Consider the following 23,999-nt stretch of genomic DNA (forward strand, 5'->3'; position numbering starts at 1 on the left):
CCTGACAGCCCTCAGCTCCAACAGATTGATATGGAGTCTGGACTCCGACTGAGACCAACGACCGCTGACGGTCAACTCGTTGGCATGAGCTCCCCATCTCGTGAGGGATGCGTCCGTCACGATCGTCACCTCTGGCCAGGGCAGCCAAAATGGGGCCCACTTCATCAGATTGCCTTCGACGGCCCACCATAGAAGGTCCTGGGCGACCGAGGGCTGCACCTGAACGGGGTCCGACATCCTGCCGGAAGAGTGCGACCACTGCATCTTGAGTGCCCACTGCAAAGATCTCATCCGCAGACGAGCCTCTGGCACCAGAAGAATGCAGGATGCCATGAGGCCGAGCAACCTCAAGCACTCGAACGCCGGGAGCGTCTGGGGAAGTTGAAACTTGTGCTCTATCTGCTGAATGCGAAGAGCCCTCACCTGGGGAGGAAAACAGCCCCAGGGATGTGTCTAGCACTGCTTCGATGTACTGGAGCCGCTGTGTTGGCGTCAAATGGGACTTCTTTAAATTGAGGGAGAAGCCCAGCTTGTGAAGGGAGTGGCAGGTGACGGACAGATGATCCAGGACTTGCTCGGGAGAGCTCCCCCTGATCAACCAATCGTCCAGGTAGGGGTAGACGTGAATCCCCCCTTTCCTGAGATGCGCTGCCACCACCACCATGAGCTTGGTGAAAACCCTCGAGCGGAGGTCAATCTGAACGGCAGGACCCGAAACTGAAAGTGCGAGTCGCCAACCGCGAACCTCAGGTACTTCTTGTGCTTGGGATGGATCGGCACATGGAAGTAAGCGTCCTCGAGGTCGAGAGACACCAACCAGTCCTGAAGTTGAAGGGCCTGGAGGACTTGAGAGAGAGTAACCATCTTGAACTTGTCCTGCCTGAGGAGTTTGTTCAAACCGCGCAAGTCCATGATGGGTCTCAATCCCCCGTCTTTCTTCGAAATCAAAAAATAAGGGGAATACCATCCCTTGTTCCTCTCCGCTACAGGTACCAGTTCTATGGCACCTTTCTGCAGCAGGGCTTGAATTTCCTGCGCAAGGAGCGGATCCGGACTCTTCAAAGAGAGGTTCCCAGGTGGATTGTCGTGAGGCCTCTGCCGAAAGGGAAGACAGTAGCCGTGGGTTATGATCTCCAGAACCCACACATCTGAAGTAATGGCACGCCACTCTACAAGATGCTGCGCCAGCCTTCCCCCAACCGGCGAACCGTGGGACCTGGCCTCATGACCGAGTGGTAGCGGCTGCGGAGTTGCCTGAGGGCAAAGAGGCAACTGCCCGAGCGCCCTTGGCACCTCGAGTACCGTGTTTTCCACCTCTGGCACTCTTACGGTGGCCTCTTTGACTGAGCTCCTCTCGCTTTACTGAAGGACGAGTAATAGCGAAAGGAACCTCCCCTCCATTGCTGTCCCCTAGGACGAAAAGACGGAGGTTGGCGAACTGCAGCACCCAACGATTTCACTGCAGCTTTGGAGGTCTGCAACCTCTGAAGGCTCTCAGCCTTGCTGCCAAAAAGATGTTCACCGTCAAAGGGCATGTTGAGGAGCCGGGACTGCACATCAGGAGCGAACCCCGACTTCCGCAACCACGCAAACCTGCGTATTACGGTGCTCGCCACCATGGACCGGTTGACACAATCTGCCATGTCCAAACCAGACTGAATGGCCTCACACATGGCATCCTTGCCATCCTGAACCATAGCAAGGAAACCATCCCATTCGTCCCCTTCTGAATATGTTCAGCCGCTAATGCAACACAGTTCCACAGAGTGTGCGTGAAACGAGACAATGCGCATACGGAGTTGGCCGCCTGAAACGCCATACCCCCTGAAGAAAACACTTTCTTCGCCCAGCCATCAAAACGTTTGTCGTCCCTATCCGGAAAGATGGTAGGATACGACGCCTGCTTTGCCGGGGCTGTAGCCGCCTGCACCACCAAACTCTCCAGAGTGGGGTGCCTGGACAAATAGCAGGGGTCGCTACTGGCTGGACGGTATTTTCGCGACAAAGACTTGCCCACTGCCGGGAGACTCTCCGGAGCAGTCCAAGCCGCCGGCGCCACCCTTCTCTGCAGAGCCATATGAAACGGCAGTACCGGGTCAGTGGGGGGACCAAGATAGAGGATGTCCGTGAGATCATCCTGAACAAACTCCCCTGGGGGAGCCGACCATCCCAAGTACTCGGTGACCCGAGGCATAAGTCGCCGGTACCAAGAATCGGCATGAGTGCCAGGCTCAGGCCTACAAAACTCCACCTCCGAAGAGGTGTCCAGTCCACTGGCATCATGCAGTGACTGCCTCAGGTCATCAAATTGGCTATGGCCCGAGAGAAGCTCATCTGGCCCCGTAACCAGAACCAAGCCCTCATCACCCTCTGAAATGTACTCCAGGCGGTGAGAGGAAGACACCTGGGGACCAAAGCTATGCCTGACCTTAGACAGAGCCTTTCTCGGGGCTACCCCCGTGCCACGGGGCCCCTCCGACACCACTGCCTCGAAAGGCGTCGAGGGCGCCGAACGAGTCGGCGCCGAGAGAATTGGCGTCGACGTCAGCTGCAGCGCCGTCGACACAGGCCTCGAAGCCAGAGCTCCGAGCGTGTCCTTCGACGACCTAGGCGCCGACAGCGTCGACGACCCCCTCGGAGGCAGAGCCTCGCGAGAGGTCGTTGACGACCTCGGTGCACCAGGCGTCGACGTCTTCCTCGAAGACTGCACAGGTTCACGTGGTCTCGAGTGCGTCGAGGACCGGGACCTGGAACGGGCATGGCGAGAACGGTTACCCTTGTCCGAGCGGGACCTCTCCCACAAACCGTGCCGACCACCCGAGCCCGAAGGCATGCAAGCAGTGTCTCTCGACTGATCACGACCGACCCCACTCGGAGGCGCGGACAGACCGGTGCTCTGCGATTCTCCGGTGTCGCTTGCATGGTGGGATAAGCGACCCGCTGACGGGCGGAGTCCTCGGAAGAGGACGAGGAAGGTGACCGATGCCGGCGCTTCCGGGAATGCCTCGAAGAGGCAGAGGAGTGGCGAGACCGACTCCTAGAAGGAGACCCACTGGACCTCCGACAATGACACGAAGAGTCGCCTCTCGGATCATCTGTCGAAAGCCTTGCAGACCTCGACTTCCGGGGCTTAGGCACTGTACCTACCGACAACTTCTTGCGCTCCCGCAAGGCCTTGGCCGTGAGCGACTGACAGTCAACACAGTCGTCCGTGTCGTGGACCTCCCCGAGGCACCAGAGGCAGGCATTGTGCGAGTCTGTTACCGACATCTTGGACCCACAGTCCCTGCATTTCTTGAAGCCCGGACGTGGGGTTGAAGACGAGGTAGACATCGTCACTAACAGGCTTTTCACAAAAACCAAACAGGTTCAAAGAACCGAGAAGAATACAACAGAACTCCAAAGAGTCAAGGCGTACCGAGATTCACGAAGCGAACACGTTCGCGGAAAAAACGGAACTGAGGCTACGGGCGTCGTGCGTCCTACTTATCACATCGGGTCACGTTGGCCGTCTGAGGAGGTCCTCGGGGACGGCACATCGACGCCGGACGCAGACGCTGCAAATTTTCCGAAGCAGCACAGCTGTGGTGATTACTGTTATAGATATGGAATACGTCGGAGGACCCAATCCCCTCGAAACAGATCTCTCCTGTGTGGATTCCAGATCAGAATATGCATGTACACATCTTGAAGGTCCACCACTCTGAGCCAATCACCCATCTGCAAAGAGGACCGTATCTGGCCGGGCGTGATCGCCTTGAATTTCTCTTGGCGTAGGAAAAGATTGAACTGGGAAAGGTCTAGGATGGTGCGCAGGCCAGCTTGGTTCGGTTTGGGCACCTTAAACAGCCAGGAGTAGAAGCCCTCCCCTCGTTCCCCGAGGGGAACAGGTTCCACAGCTCTGAGGTCCAGCAGTTTCTGAACCTCGGCTTTTAGGGAGGACGACCCAGACTGTTGGAAAGGAGGGTTGAAGGGTGGGGTAGGGGGTAAGGGTAAGAGGAAGCCCGCCCATGAGACTGACAAGACCCACCAGTCCTCGGTGATGGTCTGCCACGCCTCCCAATGAAACGCAATGCGTCCTCCCACTGGGGTCTCGTTCGAGCGCGGAGAACCCTCATTTGGCAGGCTTTTCAGTGGTGTTACCACCTGAACCTGAGGAGGAGGCTGAGGAGCGGGAGAAAAACAGAGTCCGTTGCTGCCTCTGGCGGTTGTTACCCGAAGGGGTATCCGTTCTGCTGGATTTCCGATCTAGAAACCCTCTGAAGCCAGAGGAGGGCCGGCTTTGCGACAACAGTCTCTGGGTTCTAAAAGGAGTTTTAACGAGGATGTACAAGGACTTAACTGTCCGGGTGCTGTCCTTCATTTTGGTCAGTTCCACATCCGTTGTGGAATGGAAAAGCTCCTTACCATCAAACGACAGGTCCAACACCTTGTCCTGCACCTCCTTTGAGAACTTGGTGGCATGCAACCACGCTTTTTGAGAGGTATCAACTCATAGCATAAGGCCCCGAACCGAAGTGTCTACGTGATGAGCCGCGGCCTCCAGCAGATCCTGGGCCAAGACCCTGGCATCGGACAATCCCGCCTTAAAGTCCTCCAGCTTCTCGACCGGAATTAATTCCTCAATCTCCGACAGACCTTTCCACATTTTCATATTCGCCCCCGCTAACACCAATTCTGCATTGGCCTGCCGGAGCTGCAAGGCAGAATTAGCAAATACCTTCCTCCCAAGGAAGTCGAGGAGCTTGTCCTCTTGCCCCAGGACCTGAGTAGCCTACGTAGAAGAGGATGCTGAAGGCCTAGACTGTAAAGTGGCCGCAGCCACCACCGTGGAGGAGGGGGGCGGACAAGATGCTAGGGCCACCTCTTCCGAACAATGCAGCCTGTATCGCGTGTCAATTTTCTGATTGACAAAAAGTCCAGTTTGTGGCTTCTCCCAGACTCTACGGACCTCGGCCAGAACAAGCCAGAACAGGCCAGTACGCTCCGAAGGAGATGAGGTGAACGCCGCCGAAAGCACACCCTCCTGCGGAGCGGGTGCTTCGGGCACAGGGACATCCAATAGACACATGTCCAGTACCTGGTTGTGGAAAGCTCGTATAGAGCGGGGCTGGTCTTCGCTGTCCTGATCGCCCTGCGCATCATCCGACATGTCAGGGTCTTGAACTGCATCGGGCAAACGCCCTGTCAACCGGGGACAACGGGGGCAAGGGCGGAAGGGTTGGGGGAGGCACCACAGGCAAAGGCGGCGCCAGTGGAACCACCAGAGGCACGGGTTGAGCCAGAGGCGCAGGCGGGCATATTTCCCTAAAAAGAACCTTAAAATACTCCCTCATGGGGTCAGTACGCATGAGCGTCTGAAACTTGTAGAAAAAAGCATCCTCTGGAGAAGGCTTTGGAGCTGCCGGAGGAGGCCTCTCACGAGGAGGATAATTCCAGGGACGCAGAGGGGAGGGTTGCCAAACAGGCCCATCCCCAGAGGTGTCCACATAAATCAAGGATGGCGAACCCACAGGCAGCGAGATGTTGTGCGAAAGAGTCATCTGAGCGTTCCAGTCAAACTGGACGAAAAGGATGCGCACAAGGAACCTTATGTTCACCCACAGAACCAAACCCTACACCGGCGGCCGATGGCGTAGTTGTAGGGGAAGCGCCCAAAATGGCCGCCGTGGTTGTGGCGGGAACGACCGCCATTTTGCCATCACCTGAAGGGAACTGCGGCACGAGTGGAAGTGAAGCAGGGGTCCTCCCCGATGGATCAGGGGTCTTCATTTTAGCCTTTACACAAGGAACCTTGGCTGAGCCGGTACTATGCAGCCTGGAATGTTTCTGCGACATACCAATAGCCAAACTAGCCTTCACAGGAAGGACTTCGGCACTGCCGGTAAAGGAGGAACTTCGATTCAAAAGCTCACCCCTTGCCCCCTCAACGGTTCTGGTGTCGCTAAAAGAGCAGGACCGGTGAGAAAAACCTTTCACCGATAAAGCCTTCATGCTTCTCAGAACTGTTGGTCATCTTAGCCTCTGTACGAGGGACCTCGGACCCGAGACCGGTAGAAGCCTCTTCACAGCGGGCCCTGAACATACGTTTGGTCTTAACAAGCCCAGCCGATGCCTCGGGGCGCACCCCAGTACTTTTGAGGGAAGCCAATAAGGAGGCCTCGGAGCGAGCTCTGGTACCCCACGACTCAGTAGAACAAGGTCTACATGCAGCCCCCACTAGAGGGGCCTTGGATTGTAATCCGGTGTCCACAGGCCCCTTACGGAGACCCTCAGAGAAAACTCTGGTACGCTTTTTAGGCTCAGAAGGCACCTCATGGCAAGCCCTGGTGACAGAGCGGTCTTACGCTCCTCCCGGTCCGGGAAGACCCCAGGAAGGAGTCCCGCAGCCGGGGTGCTCTGAAAAGTAAATTACTCACCGGGCGTTTATTCTTTTCGCGATGAAGGATTGAAAATGCGTAGGAGTGCGCTGAAACACCTCCTCCCACCACTCTAACCGACGTTGAAGGGCCCGGACCGAAAGGGAATCACAATAGAAACAGGAGTCCCAATGGTGATCAGGACCCAAGCACTCTAAACAGAGGATGGGCGTCTGCCCTCGAGAAGCACCGCTGATACGATTTACGATTTGGAAAGTCTAGTTTAAAAGACAGACTGACTACTACGCGATCGCTAGCGAGAGCCAGAAAGGAGTAAAAAAGGAACAAATTCTTCTGCAGATGCAAGTGCGTCCAGTACCGAATGAGCGGAGAAAATGACTGATGGGCGATCTGCAGGCGGAGCTAAAATGGGCAGGGTTACGGCAGTGTTCCGTACCCCGCGTAGAAAGAGAGGAAGGACTAAACGTTTTGCAAGTTTTTTTTGATGCTTTTACAAAGTGCTCTGGTCCCGTCTCACAGGACGGAGGAATGTCCCATAAGTATGGCGGAAAGGGGATGGGACGTAGGAGTACGGATGATGTCAATTCTACCAGGCATCCACGAAAGGTCTTCTAACAAACAGGAATCAAGACCCTTAGCAGCTGGAACTGAAGAAAATTGGAAATGGCTGATGGCACTAGTGGCAGACAAAATCAAGATGCCATAGGACGGGGCTTTGTCAGCACCCACACCCCTCACAATAGCCTCATGGAACACAAGGGGTTTCAGTCATCTATTCCAAGAAGGAACCAATCAAATTAAAATGCATGATATCTTTTGCTTTCAAGAGACCTGGTTGCGTACTCCGCCTATAGTTGAAGGCTATTCAAGCCATCTCAACCCAGCAATCAAAGGAAATACTGGTAGGCCAATGTCAGGCCTACTGGTTCTTATTAATAACCAATTTGACTTTGCAATAGTAAAAGAAATCATGCCAACCCCTTTAATCCACATTGTAGTAGGATCTATCAAAATTGCTGACCAACAAATAAGGAAAACACTCATAATTGTTAAACCTTATTGGAATCCCACATCCGCCGCAAGCATGAATTTTCCGGACCAAATAGAATAATGGTTAGTGCACTGTAAAGAAAAATGGGTGGACCCATGTTTTATCATTTGTGGCGATTTGAATTCGAAATGTTGGAATGAATCCACAGGCCTCTTAACAATTGATAGCTTCATTCTAACACCAGCGGAAAAGAGAGGTTACCAGTGGAACACCGTTATGAATACGCATAAACTGAATCTATTAAACGGCAACACCACTGGAAACATCCCAGCTAATATCACCAGGAAACATGGCAATGGTGGCCACATCATAGATTACATTTACATTTCAACGGAACTGATTATGGCAGAAAATAAAATGGTGGTAATACACACGAACACTAGTGATCATAATTTGCTTTCAGCCAAATTACTACCAATTCAAAATAATGCAAAATTCACAAATATGAAGTTGATTGAAATCAATATGGGAAAAGACCGCATCAAAATTCCATCTAACAAACTTCTATCTTTGACTGAAAACACAACCACTCTTGTAAATTTTCTGTATTCTTCAAGAGACAGAACCTTTGAACTATCTCAGCTTATTCAAAACTTACGAGATAAAATACAAATGTTCCTATTTGAACCCCAGTACACATCGGCACTCCTTTGACCATCAAATCATCCTAAAAAAAAAACACTGAGGAAAAGCCTAAACACCCTAAAGGGCGACAACTCTGCACTAGCCGTAACTAGAAGAAAATTCCTGCGTCAGCAATATCGGAATTGGCTAAAACGACATAAAAAGATACTGGATCGCAATGATGCAGAGAAAATGCTGCGCACCATACAGTCATCAAACACTGCAGAAATGTGGAAACAGTTAAATCAATTACAAACAGATCAAAATTCCCTGATAACGCCTATACACCCTGCAGCTTGGATCTCTCCTTTCAAGGCTCTGTTCAATCACGAACAAGAAGATATGCCATCCGCACAAGTCAATGAGAAATGGCATTTAATAGACACCTCAGTGAGTACCATCGAGAATGTCATTTTGAAGTTGTCAAAATCCAATGCACATGGCCCTGATGGAATCAGCAATGCTGCCCTTAAAGAAAATCCAGAAGAATGGGTGAAACTTCTATCAATTCTGTTCGACTATATTACATCAACTCAAAAAACTCCTACCTCTTTGAAGGAAGCAATAATCGTACCCATTCACGAAAAGGGCAACCGACAGATTCCATCCAATTATCGCCCAATAGCGCTGCTAGATTCCATGGGCAAAGTATTCGGCACACTTGTACTTCGAGCTTTGCGAAATTGGGCAACTACATCAGGCCATTTCGACCCATGGCAATCAGGTTTTGTTCAAGGTATTGGGACATCCCTTAACATTCACTCTAAATCTGTTGAAAAGCCGCACAGAGAGAAGAAAAGATCTGAAAATGTACATAGCTTTTGTTGACTTAACTCAAGCGTTTGATAGCATTTCACGCCAAAAGCTATGGACCAAACTAGAAAAATGGGGCTGTCCTGTTTCAATCATAGACCCCATTAAAGAATTTCACCATCATACTACTCTCCGTGTTCGGTTGAATAAAACTGGTCTATTAACCGAGCCAATTCCAACCAACAAAGGCGTCAAACAAGGCTGCCCGATGGCCTCTGAAATATTCAACCTTTTCATTTCTGACATGGATGCTGCAGCTAAAAACATCAGATGTTTTCCCCCTTCAATAGCAAACACCCAAGTCAGTCGCCTAGTATATGCTGATGATGTGGTCCTCATAGACCAAACTCCAATCGGTCTTCAAAGACAATTAAACACCCTACAACAGTATGTGGAAACCAATGGACTTACAATTAATCCACAAAAATCGGCCATACTACCTTTTGGTGTTCAGAGGAGCCAGTTACGAACTAAAACAATGCACTGGTCTCTACTCGGAATAAAAATCCCCGTAGTTCAATCCTTTAAATATCTAGGAGTTTGTGTTAACACAAGCAGAATCGATAATGCGCGGCTCCAAACACTAAGAAAAAAAGTTCTGAACCTGACGGGTCTAGGCAAAATTATCCTGAAACGATACCGTGGCTTCAGTCCGATTCCAATTATTAAATTCTACAAAGCGAAGGTAATTCCGATCCTTATCTATGGCGCCGAAACATCATTCAATTTTAAAGCCAAAAATTGGGCAGTTCTAGAAGGCCACTTTTGGAAAAAAACATACTTCGCCTTCCTAAAGGCACTCCAATACAGGCAATCCGCAGAGAGCTAGGCCTAACCTCCATGCTAGCGATTGTCGAATGGAAGAGGTTATCATTCTATAGAAAATGCATGGAGCTAAATCCTAAAGGCGGATTTAAGTGCCTAAAAAAAGCTCTCATGGAAGAATTTGATCCAACTCTGAGCGAGTGGCAAACAGAATGTCGACGTCTACTTGATGCTACAGGAGAACAAATGGATACTCTAATAAACAACCCAGACAAAGTAAAAAAAAAAAAACTGTACTCCTATGACTTGGTCAAAACCGAAAATTAATGGTTAACATGCAAGACCTATGGGAAACCGTGGGAGGACAGCAAAAGACCAAATTCCTTACCAAGATATCTAAGACTGTTTCCGCACTGGTATTTCAGAGATCAATTTTTTAGATTCCGGCTCAATCTAATTAAAACACGAGAAACTGCCTGGCCACGAAACCACGATACCCCTCTGAATTGCAGACTTTGTCAAGACCCTGAGTCATCAGAGAATCTGTATCATCTATTCATGATTTGCCCGGCTCTATCACCACAAAGAACCGTTCACATGATTCCCATCATTAACAAATACGGATACAAATCAAGAGAACTATGGTGGAAAATGCTTCAATCGGGCGAAAAAACATCAGTATCTCTTGATGTAGTCAAATTCTCCATCACTATACAGAAGCAGCTATCCATGTGTGAAAAAACCGTGACAGGAAATTTGACAGACAGTTAAAATCTAAGGAAAAGTTTCTAATCTGTTTTAACTTGATAAAAGGTTGTCAATTGTATAACCATATATCAATAAAATAAAAAAAAAATTAAAAAAAAAAGTTTTACCAGGCGTCCCCTGGGCAGACAGGCCGCGCGCCATGTGAGCCTCCTCCCTCGGCACAGGGCTGCACACAGCCGCCGATGCACAGTCTGTTTGGCTCTGAAAGTTAGGAGTCGGATCAGTGGTGCCCGCAGGTTCCTTGAGTTGTATGTGGTTTTTGGTGGCTATTGATCTGCCAGAAGTGCCACCTTATCTTGTCTTCTGCCGTTATACGGAGCAGAAGAGCTGAGCAGCCATTTTGTGTGGCTGCTCAACAGCGCCCCCGCCACTGGCTAGTATTGTGTTGAAGACCATGGCTAGTGGCTGGTTAGTGTATATAATCTACAGTGGGCAGAGCCGAAAGGCCATCGCATATTGCATTTTATTATTTTAAAATAAAGCGTGGACATGGGGAAAAGATGTACAAACAGATCAAGGGCAAAGGCCATGGCTAGTGGCTCATTTATATATCTTAGAATATATAGTGGGCACAGCCAAAGATTGTGGCCACTGGCCAGTATTGTGCTAAGTCCATGGCTAATGCCTGACCAGTGTATATAATACAGAGAGGACACGGTTGAAATCGGTATCCACTGATAAAGGCCAAAATCTTTGGTTGGAAGCCCATTAGTGTTTTAAAATATCCAGGTGAGAGCGAAACTGGGACTGGGCACTGAACTGATGATCAACCGACCACCTAAAAGTCTGGGCCACTAGATTACTCCCAATGGAGGTGCTGGCGCCTTCACCCACCCCCCCCTCTTTTCTATGCACAGCCTGACTCCCAGTCTGCCACACAAATCCACCCTGAATCCAAAGACCAGCGCAAGGTATTAACAGTGCGGCAAAGACAGGGGGGGGCGCACTTAGCAACACAGCCTGCCCTGTGTGAATGGTACTGACCTTGTCACAAGGAAAGAATGGGAGCAAAACCAGTAACCCCAGCAATCCTAACAACCTCACGGGGAGGCCTTCTCTTTGATCCAAGAGATTCACCAATTCTTGGGGTATGGTCAAAAGACCTTGGGAAGGGAAACAACTACATCAGACAAGTGTTACGGGAAAGGGACATCCAGTATCCTGGAGCACTCCAATTCAGGTCTGAAAAATCACAAATCGAGAAGACCCCACTAGCAATATCTGTATTAAGGGGAAAAACCCCTGCACGACAAGGGTGGTGGGGACAGGTTATCCAAGCCCACTCCTGTGAACATCCATCTGACCCCGGACCTCACGTCTGGCTCTGGCCTTATACCAGTCAGAATCTTGCCCACTCCTGGACTAGACGCTATGGACCTGATGGATTTAATGGGCACAGGGACTCACAAAGTGACTCATGAAGCAAATTAAGAAAAACCCTCTCTCAGTAGCCCCTAAAGCAGCTGGAGTGAGGCTTTTTTGGCCACAAGTTGAGGGTTCTAGTTCCTTCCTTTGCCTCACTCCACTCAGGGCCACTAAACTCCTAAGTCAACAAAGCAACCAAGGAATTCAACCCATCCCTGAATTTTATGATAAGGATTCCCACATGGCTCGGGGATGTAACTGCAACCAGGCGCTTGCCGAGTCGGTAGCTATCAGAAAGCTGCTGTTAGTCCCGACAGTCACACGGGAGGGTAGTTTGGGGGGGTTCTCCAGGGGATGCTCCCCTCCGTTCCACCTGCTGCTGCAAGGCCCTATGATCCACCCCTGCAACGCCCCTCTGAGCTGGCTTCATCCACCCTAGTGCCTCTAGACCAGAAAACAGTTTGTTATAACCCGGACTTGGCGGGCCCTTCCTCGGCCATTGTACCATGTGAGCTTAATGACCTTCACATAATGGAACACCATGTAGACCAGCCATCGCAACACCATACGACCAGGGAGCCCACCAAGATCCGTAATCCCCATGTTAAGCCCCCCCGAACTGGAAGACAGACTCAAGCTTAACAGGAACCCACTGGAAGAAGGAAAAGGGAATTGGGGCATGTAGACCGCACTTCAGAGGGAGCACGACCAAAAGCTATGTCCAAAGGGGGGTTAAATAATGCTGTAATATTTCTCCATGGGGAACCTAAACTGGCAGCAAACACAAAAGGACCAAGAGATGCACTCTTAACTAAAGGCCTGCATTGGCTCTTTACTGTTAGAGGGTCTGCTCTTGTGTCCTGGAAGCTATGGTGGGCTGCTAGACAATGTTAAATGAGGGTGACACACCCATACAACAGTGTAAAGCTGGAATTTCGGAACCACAGTATGGCCACGGGAGTTTTGTGATGCCCCAGGTGTGTCGGCCAGGTGTACAAGTCCAGGATATCAGTTACCACTGCACCTTCATACAAGTCTGGTTAAGCAACTGGGAGTCAGTCCAACTAATCACCCGCTATCCAGAGCAAACCTCACTCCCCTGGGCCCAAGGTCAAACAGGAACTAACGTGTTTAGGCTAATGGAGTTTGTGGTGCTCCGATCTGGGATGAACTGGGCTCTGACCAAGTCATGGAAAGTGTTTTGATGTAATGTATTTTAGAAATAGTGTAAATATTTGTTGGAATGTACTTTGATTGCCCTATGGCCGAATAAAGTTGTTTGATGAAAATATTCAGTGCTCATGGGTGAAGGTTGTCACCACTGTCCATAACTAAAGACCATGACTCGTACCCATTCTTGTGGTAAAATATATTTGGCCATGCACACAGACCATGGCTGAAGGCCATGCTTAATGCCAGTTACTAGTGAATGTAATTAGTGATGTCATCAGTAATGTGATCTGTGAGATCATCCTTGTGGTCATAGGCTGCACAACATGCAGGTGCGCAGTTAAGGTGGCTTTAGCTGCGCTAACTCTGGGACACAAAATAAAAAGTTACAATGACTTTCTATAAAAGGCAAAGTCTGCAAACGTTGGGAATACCAATGTTAAGGGTCCTATTAACTGTCAAAGTAAATGAAATATTCATACATATTTAGACTACGCCACTACGAAGGAAATCAACTCACTCACAACCACAACTTCATCACATGCACATTAAACATAAGGTATTTAACATAAGGAGTATACAATAGCTGAATCGAGTGTAGTGAATTGGTGCGATTTAAGATTTCATTTGTAAGGAAGCTGACCGTGTATATTCATATTTTATTTACATTCAGACTGCCCTTTGTAGCCTAAATGTAGCATCAAAACATAAGATCTACTACTGCTACCACCTTGATATCAGTCTGGCTGTGGGAAGGTTAATGACTTGTTAATAAACTCAATGTCTAAAACGTAGTCCTGACCTTCCGACACCATCCATTAAGGGCTATACAACACATGGCATAGGGGTCACCAACACACAACACTTGTTTTACCATGTAAATCAGACTTCGAAGGCCGCAATGAATGGGCCTTTGTATGGCATCAATCATTGTGCCATACCCCTGAAACAGGGACTGGGCACTGAACTGATGATTAACCGACCACCTAGAAGTCTGGGCCACTAGATTGCTCCCAATGGAGGTGCTGGCGCCTTCACCCACCTCTCCCCCCTCTTTTCTGTGCACAGCCTGACTCCCAGTCTGCCACACAAACCCACCCTGAATCCAAAGACCAGTGCAAGGTATTAACTTCAGCCAATGTATACACTCATAATTATGATGACCCTTAATTCATGTATGATCTATCTTTAACAAACATCACAAATTCGCTGACTTTTTTCTCTTGGACTTTAACACAGTCATTGAGATACTGAGAGATCCTGCATGGCATCTTGCACACTGTGCAGATGTAGGGACAAAAGAGGCCTTTTTAAAGAACTTTTAGATGTGTGGTAGTTAATGTGAATGTTGAAAGGTTAACCATCAATGACCATTTACCTGCTTTATCAGATTCTGTTCTTATTCCAGGAGTAGAGGCTAGCTAACTAGACAAGAGCTAATGCCAAGACAGGGAAGCGCCATAAGTGCAAGCGCCATTAGCGGGAGCCGTGACATATATATATATATATATATATATATATATATATATATATATATATATATATATATATATATATATATATATATATATATATATATATATATATATATATATATATATATATATATATATATATATATATATATATATATATATATATATATATATATATATATATTCGAACAAAGTTGAAGGCAGTTTTCAAAAATGGCATGGAATAGCAATATAGAGTGACAGGCCAATGGCTTTACATACTGAAATGCTCTGCGAGACATGGCCAAAAAGACAAGCACCTAAGGGACCCTATGTGTGTTTTTATTAATAGGAGCACGGCTATAAGGACAGAAGAATCGATCCTTCCACGGTGCGCATTCTTACCAGTGAAGACAGGTGAAAACCCCTTGCCCTGCTTTTTTGATTCGTTGTGGTATTGGGTTTTCTGGTTGGCCACAGTATAGTTCACAGCCAATACATGGGTAGACATTTAGAGCACAATGCAACATAACATCAGCATTGTCCATTGATTTCATTTGTTCACAGATTCCATTCTGGAACTGACTGAATTGAGCACACGATCTGCTCACCATAGAACAGGCAGCAACATTAAAAGACTGCCCTACACAGGTAAGAAATTCTTACCGTCGAATTGTATGGACATATATACCCATATAATCACCTAGAAAGTACTCAGACTGATGAGGGTTCCATTTGTCTAACTCCGTGTTACACGAACAGAAATACATTGTTTTATGTCCCTTGCCTAAGTGGTAAAAGGGAAGTTATTTTACTTTACGTTATATGCCATACATATTGGAGGCGGCAACATTAAAGGCCGAGACCGACCTCCACCACGTATGCACTTACTTTTAGAAGACAGGAAAGTGATGAGAGAGGAGAGGGAGAGGACCTCGACATCCCATTTGTAGTCGGCACATCACCTTGTGCTAGGGCTGGCGGAATGGGCTATGAGGTTACTTACCTGTAGGGCTATTTAGTTACTGCTAAGGACTTAGCTTGAGGAATACTTTTTTTAAAATAAATATCCTTCCGTCAGTTTTGTGATAAAAAATTGTGGTATAGACGGAAGGCGACTACCTTTTGACTCCCATTTGTTGTTACTACACTAACAAATGTAGCCTTTAAAATTGAAATGGCACTTTACTTTAAGAACACTGCTTTCGTCCCAGATTTCACTGTTGTGTGGGAAACCATCCCGGTCTTTATCAGAGGTATGCGTTTGGCCAAAGAAACCAGTATTTTAAGCTCCAAGCTCTGTATTGAATGGACTAGAGAAAAATATTTAAGACTTGGTCCTGCAACATGACACTCGCAAAGAATAGACTGTTCTGTCGCACAAACATATCTGGAACAACTGGCAGTAGGGCAGCTCATTGTCGTTTCCCCGCAGTTGTGTAGGCTTAGCCCTCCCATCTACACCGAATCCTTTCACAAGCTCCTAAAATGAAAACAAACCAGAAATAAATAATTGAGTACTCTACCCCACACTTCCCAGTTTGCCTTACCCAGATTGCCATGATAAAAATCCTCCCCAATTACGTAGTGTCACCCATCCCAAGGTACTTGGAAAGGCTGACCCAAACGCCCCTCATCTTACCTCTGATAATGGAACCCTTGGCTGGTGTGCTTCGCGAATGCCATGCAATAGGGGCTTAAGTCTTTATCATCAGACAACTCTGCCCTTACCATATGCCGATAAACTTTATATACTCTTGAAATTAACCTGGCCTCAATTGAGACTGAAAAATTCAGTATGGTGACCTATCCAGACCACAAACTAAAATGCTACGCAAGTACTAGAATGCAAAGGAAAAACACAAATATGCAATATTATCTCCCAAATGACATTGAGAGGTCATCGTGTATGCTTTACAGATAATGTGGTTAAAAACTGGGGTGGAAACCAGCACCCGTTTGCTAATCCAGTCCAATATGGTCCGGCCTCCCACCCTGCAATTTACACAGAAAATCAAAAATGCTACCCTACCACATTTTCTATTTGCTGCATCATTGGAGTTTAATATTAATGCAAGGCAGATCACACTGATCCAAGCAATTATCTCCGCGTTATCATGGTTTCCTCTCTGAAAGAACTTCTACTCACGTCCTTCCCCATCCCCCCGTTTTCTTCCCACTATTTGTACAGCACCCAGTTAATGTCTAGCAAGCTTTGTTACATATAAATCCCATAGAGAAACATGCATCGATTTACTCCTCCTCTGACCTGAAGTGCATTTCTATCCAGTGGTTGGCAGGGTTCCCCCCCCATTAGCAGGATGGATTCACCTAGTAGCATATGAATCCCCATATGGAGCCAAAACCTTGACAATTGTTTATAGGTAATGCTTACAACATTCTTAGAAGAGCAAATAATATCAGCTAGATGGAAGAACTACATTTACCATTAGAAAAGTCAAAAGGTCAGCGAGGCGGCAGGGAAGGGATAGAAATGATAAGGAAATTGTCTGAATCAGACAATAAAACCTTAAGCACAAAAATATATTTCCTACTTTACAAATTACCAGCGACTCCCATTGGTAGTTTTACCGCTGTATAACTTGTATCCTATAACTATAAATTTATGTAAATTTTGCCTGTATTATATATTCATCATGCTGCTATTTTGTACATAGGAACCCTATTTCTTGTATTACATGTTTGACTTTGTATCACATGTTTGACTTTGCACAGCAATGTAACCTAAGCTGAACAATCCTCTTGATTTCTATTGCGCCCTGATACCCCCAGGCACGCATTACAAATATTAAAACAAACAAACAGGTCTATCTTGGCATAAGGAAAGGCCTTGGAGATATTGCAAAGATTCTATACCTGCACACTTTAGCTAATGGTTCCTACCAAACCAGACACTTATCAAGACTGCTCTTCTGGTCTCATTAAATGCACATAATGAATTGATATTTTATTAAAATAAAAGGAGGCATTGCTGGGGGTGGGGGGGCGAAGGTGCTATAGCCGAGGGTCTTTTGCTTGTAGTCCCGGATAGAAGCTCAGGGGCTACAGCCAAAGGGGTTGCTAGTCCAGAGTCCCGACATGAGCGTATCCCCGGATATTTTCCAGACCTAGCAACACCCCTGAAAATAAATGTCCATTAATCACCTCGACGTTCAATGTCGCATGCATGAAAAATACTGTCCAGCAAGTCTTCCTCACAGATCAAGCTCACTTCGGTAGACTCCAGTTTCATGTCTCCAGCACGCATCAGTCCTAAAATAGAAAACAAAAGAAAAAACAAAAAAAAAAGACCAGGGACACTTGTTAAAGAGAAATGTGATATGTTGTACTTTCATCATATAATTATAATTTAGAAATATTTATAGAACTCAATGCAGATGGGCCACTAAGCTCTGTATTAATCACTTATTACCCACTGAAGGTGCCGTAGTTAGTGCCCTGAGAATGATTGAGTCTAGTCGGGGCACCAAGCCCGTGGCATGGCATTGTCCCATTCCCAAAACAAGCACGTTACACAGGAGCGATCCAACCAGAAAGCACCCATTTTACAGAAGTTATTATATGCCCAAATAACTTGCACTATTAAGCAGCTATTGCCATCAGAATAAGTACCCCTGCTATTTTCTAGCTATTGGCATCCTATACTCAGGTACTTACCATATATATATATATATACACACCAGGGTTTCCCACCAAATCTCATGCACTCACATTGTTTGACAGGTAATGCATTCACATTTTTGGCAGGTTCGATTAGAATTTCTCTAGGTACTCAGATCATATGGCAACAGGACTGCAACAGCGCAAAGCCTACCTACTTCCCTGTCTTGAAGTAGCTTAAAGGCACTCTTTGTGACCAATCTTAACATAGCTGATAACTGCCTCCTTTTTTGCTGCATTTCTAATGGCCTTTTTAATCTGATGAATCCTGTGGAGTCTTCATTGATCACCAGCCTTAGATCGCCCCAAATGTGGCCAAGAGATGGCAGGCTCTACCTAATCCTGACTGTGGGGGTGGTATTATGAGGGAGGATCACATGGGAGGAGAGGGCAGTCATGGAGATGTGGTGACCCCATCAGGATATAGGCAGTATTATTCCCTTGCATATGAAGAAGACCCTATAATTCCTAGATTCCTGTTGGCATGTTGTCATTCTACCAATCCATCCAGTGGTGAAACCCTAAAACCTCTTCTTGCTAGACACCCTAAGCAGGGTAACATTGACACTTCAAATGTACATAATGCTTTCTTAACATCTTCCAGTTCCAACAGTCTTGATTTGAGCAAAGATCCAAAGCAATACAGCTTTACAAAGTCAAACTCATTTGGACTCCAACTACCTTAAAACCGACAGCACTGGGACAATGCAGAGGGGAAAGGAGTTAATGTGGAGCAGAAAACACACCAAGCTAAATTTGCAGAATAGTTGTAATACCAATCAGCTGTGCATGACATTTAAAAATGGTGTGCCTTTTCAAAGTAGTAGAGAAAGAGAGGGATACAGAGCGGCGCAGCAGAAGTCAGAGGCAGACACGGACGAGCAGGCTATGCTGAAGGATTTAGGCGCTTCCTACCAGAGAGGCGAGAAACCGGTAACAGCATGGTGAGTGCTGAAGGGGTATAAACAAAGAGGTGATGGCTGGAAGGTTTAGAATGAATATTAACCTGTGGCATTGCTCTGAGCACCCCTCCAGACCATCATTCTTTGCATGCAAAGCCATTACAGAAGGGGAAAGACCATATGCAAATCAGGCTTGTTCCAACCCCAAAAAGGGCAGTCCAGCCCGAACTGCTAGGTCACGTCCCTTCTGCACGAGACCACAAGCATCCCCAATCATGTTTCGGCCTTGTTGGGCCTCATCATTGAGGAGTAGCTTGGGTCTCTTGGCCCAGCTGGCACGGGACCCACATCAGGGCATACCCGTCCCAATTGGGACCCCTTTTGCAATGGCACAGACAGGCTAAAAAAACAGTGGTGTTGAAGGTTGCCCAGAGCATTTCCAGTCGTTTAGATTAAATCAAAACCTTCCACCCATCACTTTTCTGGTTTCAGAGTGCTAAAGGGGGATGGACAGCTGAGGAGCCGGCAGCAAAGGAAAGGATGTCAAGGACACGGTCACGCTGAAGAGCCGCAATTCCACCGACGAGTGAAGGCGAAGTTGGCAAGAGAACCGCAAGAGGGTCTGAAAAGCAGCAGACACATTCTCGCAGCACGAACTTAGCCGCAGCTAGACACCACGGGTCGCAGATGCCAGCATGCAGTGAGTCTGCCTTGGAGTATTGCGAGCCCCAGGGCGTACAGACCGGCGCACGATCAATTGAAAACCTATTTTGAATATCAAGTAATACAGAAAGACTGTATTTACACAAGTCTCCATATATGAGAGATCGATATGGGGAAAGTGGAGTAACTTTTGTCATAAGCAAGTGAACTTTAATGAAGCAATTGAAAGGCAAGATCTGTACAAAGCTACATTCATGAGAAGTCAATATGGGGAAGATTGGAACAAGTAGTGCCACAAGCCAAAGAATATTAACAAAGAAGTTAAACAAAACTTGGACAAGTCTCCATATATGAAATGCCAATATGGGGACAGATAGAACATGCAATACCTGGAGCCAATAGAGTATTACCAGCAAAGGAGTACAACTGTGTTATACCTAAAGAGAAATAACTGAGACTGTTACAAGACCTGGTGAAAGTGGTACATCAGGCAGTGAGCCTTTGGGGGAAAGATACCTGGCAGGGGGGATTCCTAGCAGGGCAGTACACCAGGTAATCCATCTCGAGTATGCAAAAGGAAAGACATTGTGAAAGATCCCTGGAAGGAGAATATTCCATCTTTAATACATTGCTGTGTAGAAAATACACTGTTACAATCCTTCACTTTATCATCGTTGAGAAAATGTTATGTGAAAGACTTTCTACTACTCTTACAGAACCACTGTTTGCACAGAACTTTAACATTCTATCTTAAACAGTTCAGGGGAAGTGAAATCATCCCCTGGATACAAATATTATTTTTTGGGATTTTCATACTTAGTTTGTGCACCCATTTGCGGAGTTTAAGCACACATTTTTACCTTCCACCTTTTGGTGTACATTTTTAGTGCAAAGGCCATAAGTTTTGGACACAAGGACAGTTGACGCAACACAGACTGATCTGTAGTTTCGTTTTCATAGGCAAGGAAACTCTTTAGAATAGCAACAGAAAGGCCTTTATCAAACTCTTTTTACTTTATTAAACTGTCTAATGTTGAAAACATTACAACTTTGTGTCCATCTCATCTCATTTATGACACCTCACAGATCCTACTGCCGATGAAAGGTCAGGGCCTGTGTACACAGTGGAGCTCTGTACGGTGGAGGAAGACTTCCACCATCTTGTTTTCTCTACCACTCTCCTTCCTGTCCGATCCACCTCCTTTAGAGAAAGGCACTTTGGTTGCTATGTCAGAAGGGCAAAGTCCTCCTCCTTTTAAGCGCAGGCTTAATTAGGCAGAGCTTTAGTCCAACCACCTACAGGTTTTGCCTTTAAAGAAGGGGTCTCCCGCTACTTCTTCAGATCATCTGTTTGACTCCAACCCTGGAAGAATATTTCATTGGATCTCTATACGGTGAGTTTACTTTCCAGAACCCTCCACCAGTGAGGTGTAGCCTGAGCGTCCAAGGCGGAGGTGGTGTATGTTCCCATCCCATCCACAAGGCACATAGGGGTTGAACCTAGTGCTGGAATAAGACCTGCCTCTCTGCCAACCAAACTGCCGCCATGTCCTCCACTACATGAAGGATCCCTGAAGGTGTACCCAAGCCTACCATTCTGGGAGCAAGAGGACAAGGACTGAACTTGTCCCAGAGATGGGGCCCCTCGCATCCCCTCCGCCCACCACCCCACCGGAGTGGGAACAGCAGCATCCAGAGAGCCAAGAAAGCCCAGAGTCCTCGGCTTCCTCACATCGAACCAGTAAAACTCATTGAGCCGGGATTGATACCTTTTGAACCAGCAGGACCCTCTGAAAATGCATTTGGCACTCGCCAAGCTTTTCATAATCAAACTGCTTGTTTCAACCCGTTTGCCACCGCACCGTGCTGTACGAGCACGTCATTGCCTCGGCTTGAACTACAAGCTCCTTTATTGCATCTACCACCCCTGAACTGCTACTTATTCTGCCAGCCTCTTCACAGCTGATAGTCATCACCAGATTAACCAACCCTGGTGGATCTTCGATCCCTGATCATCTGATTTGGCATCAAACCGAACTTGCGTCTCCAGTCGTTAGCAGTTCGCCGTCTACTCGAACACCAAATCGACTCTGGTGGCCCTCGTGATCTGCTAATCTCCCCATACTGCCTTCGAACCACAACCAGCTCCATTCACCCCTGCTCGACACTGCGATCTCTGCACTGGAACAGCACACAAGAGCTTGGATCGCTGTAGTCGGACCATCAAGAAGGTACTACTGACCCACAACTGCCCCCTCAGTCCATTCTGGGCCCTAGAGACTGGTTAGGGCACCTCTGCCACTCCCCCTCCACCCTCCCTCCTCCAAGACAGTCTTTCACAAATAACAATTTGGTCATTGAAAGTGCCTTTTCACCCCAGTTGAATTCTATTTTGTATATATATTTTTATATAACCAGTCAGTCAACAAGTTTATTCGGATTCCGAAGAAAATCCATCAAACACAAAAAAAAACATCATACAAAAACAATTACATTCAATATTCCAAGAGAACAGAATGCACCCCATCAAAAATCATTGAGGAAAATAAGTAAAACTAGGAGCCCCATTATCATCAAGAAGTCCCCCATTACAAGGGCCTATCCCCCAAGGAACCTGACCAATGACGTCCCATAGGGGTGAGGTTAGCACCAGACAAGGGGGAGGGTCTCATAGTTAACCTCGGGGGGCACTCAAGGACTATTAGAGGATGACTACTGATTAGAATACCACTCCTGGGTGACCAACTAGTCCCCCCACATTGTCCTAGGACCGCCCTTGCCACTCCCAAGTCCCAAAATGCAAGTTCCACAATGTCACCCTGCTGATTGACCACTCTTGGCATTCTGCGACACCCTGCCAAGGATTCCCTGGACACAAAAGAGCAGCCTCTTACGGACCGCAGCCAATGTAGACTTTTGTTGAGGAGGGCATCCCTTGACTCCTTCCTGTCCCTTGCCAACCCGGGTACGCCATGCAAGTAGATGGTAGCTTGTCCGGTCCGGCCTAGGACATAGGGTGGAGGTAACCTCTCTCTACGCCACGAGCCATAGGCTCTCCCCTCTCCAGGAATGAGGCGTGTTGGGCCCGATTTGCTTGGTGCAGTGTCCTCCCGAGATGTAGATTTTGCCTTAGATTGGGGCACCCCATTGGACACTCTAGGCTCGACACAAGTACTGGGGTTGATACCCTTGGCTGCTTGTAGATTCCCAAGCACCATGCTAGAGCAAGGTTCAGTGAACGTGGGTGACACAGGGGCCTGTTCCTGATGGTGTGCCAGGGGGTGGGCCAGGGGTGAAACGATGGGCCCTTTGCGAGCTATTAGAATGTTACAGGGCTCCCCCTCGCACTGCTTTTCCCCCTGCATTCCTATGAGGACTGAGAGCAGATTTCTGATAACTGCCAACTCAGCCAACACTTGGATGCATACACATTTACACACCCTGGCTGTAGAATCACCCCCAATTGAGGGGTCAGTGGCTGGTTTTACAGAGGAATTGGGGTCATCAGGTTGTTGCTTCGGAGCCCCGAGTAAGGATAGATGAGAATGCGAGCTGACTGAAGGGCTTAACGATGACATATAATCGCTCCAGAGACTGCTATGGTCAGAAGATATATTCAGCGGGGGTATGTCAATAGGCGGACTGCAAAGATGCAGGCTGCCCTCGTTGAGTGAGCAGACAGGAGTGGAGCTGGACGGGCCCACCTCTGTGCAAGAGCCAGGGTTAGGGCAAGGGACTGGGCTGAGGACCATGCTGAGGGTTCCGGGGGTAGGATTTAGTGGAGGACAGCTGCTTTCCAATGTTACAGTCCCGGCCGCTTCCCTCTCTTGTTCCCCCTCTTGCTCTTGCTCGAAACAGGATTGGCCGGATACAGAAATCCCAATTGAGGCGCTGGGTATCGTGGGGAGCTGAGGTGTAAGGAGCTCGACCTCATCGGAGTTCTGGAGGGCCGAGTTAGGGGGTTTAACTGTATGACACTGTTGACGCTGCCTCCTGACAACCAGTATCTTGCGATCCGATTTAGGACCGTTAACATGGGGAGCAGACGTGAGGCCAAAAGGGGGGGGGAGGAGGGGCAAAACCGAGGGAGCTTTCCTTGGCACAGCATGAGACTTTAAGGACCTTAGAGACTTTAGGAGAGTCATGGTCAACGATCTCTGTCCCCCCTTGGCAGCAGTTGGATTTATGGTTGCTTGATGACCGTCTCTTATGTGGCTTCGTGTGGTACTTACTCGTGGTCCTCAATTTTCTGAATTTACAAGCCGGACCAGGCAGGTCTCCCGCCGCAGGCCAAACCTTCCCCCGCCGCGCTCTTCACCTCGGCACGGTCCAGCACAGATCGTTGAAGGCCAGTTTGTCTAGC

General features: G+C 47.8%; 1 protein-coding gene across 3 annotated transcripts in view; it reads right to left on the reverse strand.

Moving 5' to 3' along the window:
- IRAG2 (inositol 1,4,5-triphosphate receptor associated 2) overlaps positions 1-23,999 on the reverse strand; it is a 2,448,326-nt gene that overhangs the window by 2,186,519 nt on the left and 237,808 nt on the right. For all 3 annotated transcript variants that reach the window (XM_069628487.1, XM_069628486.1, XM_069628485.1), the window contains exon 3: positions 17,556-17,663. In XM_069628487.1, coding sequence (XP_069484588.1) covers positions 17,556-17,663 — 108 coding nt within the window. The remainder of the gene's footprint in view (positions 1-17,555; positions 17,664-23,999) is intronic.

Source organism: Ambystoma mexicanum, chromosome 12, assembly GCF_040938575.1.
Source record: "Ambystoma mexicanum isolate Mex_15411 chromosome 12, UKY_AmexF1_1, whole genome shotgun sequence".
Classification (NCBI taxonomy): Eukaryota; Metazoa; Chordata; class Amphibia; order Caudata; family Ambystomatidae; genus Ambystoma; species Ambystoma mexicanum.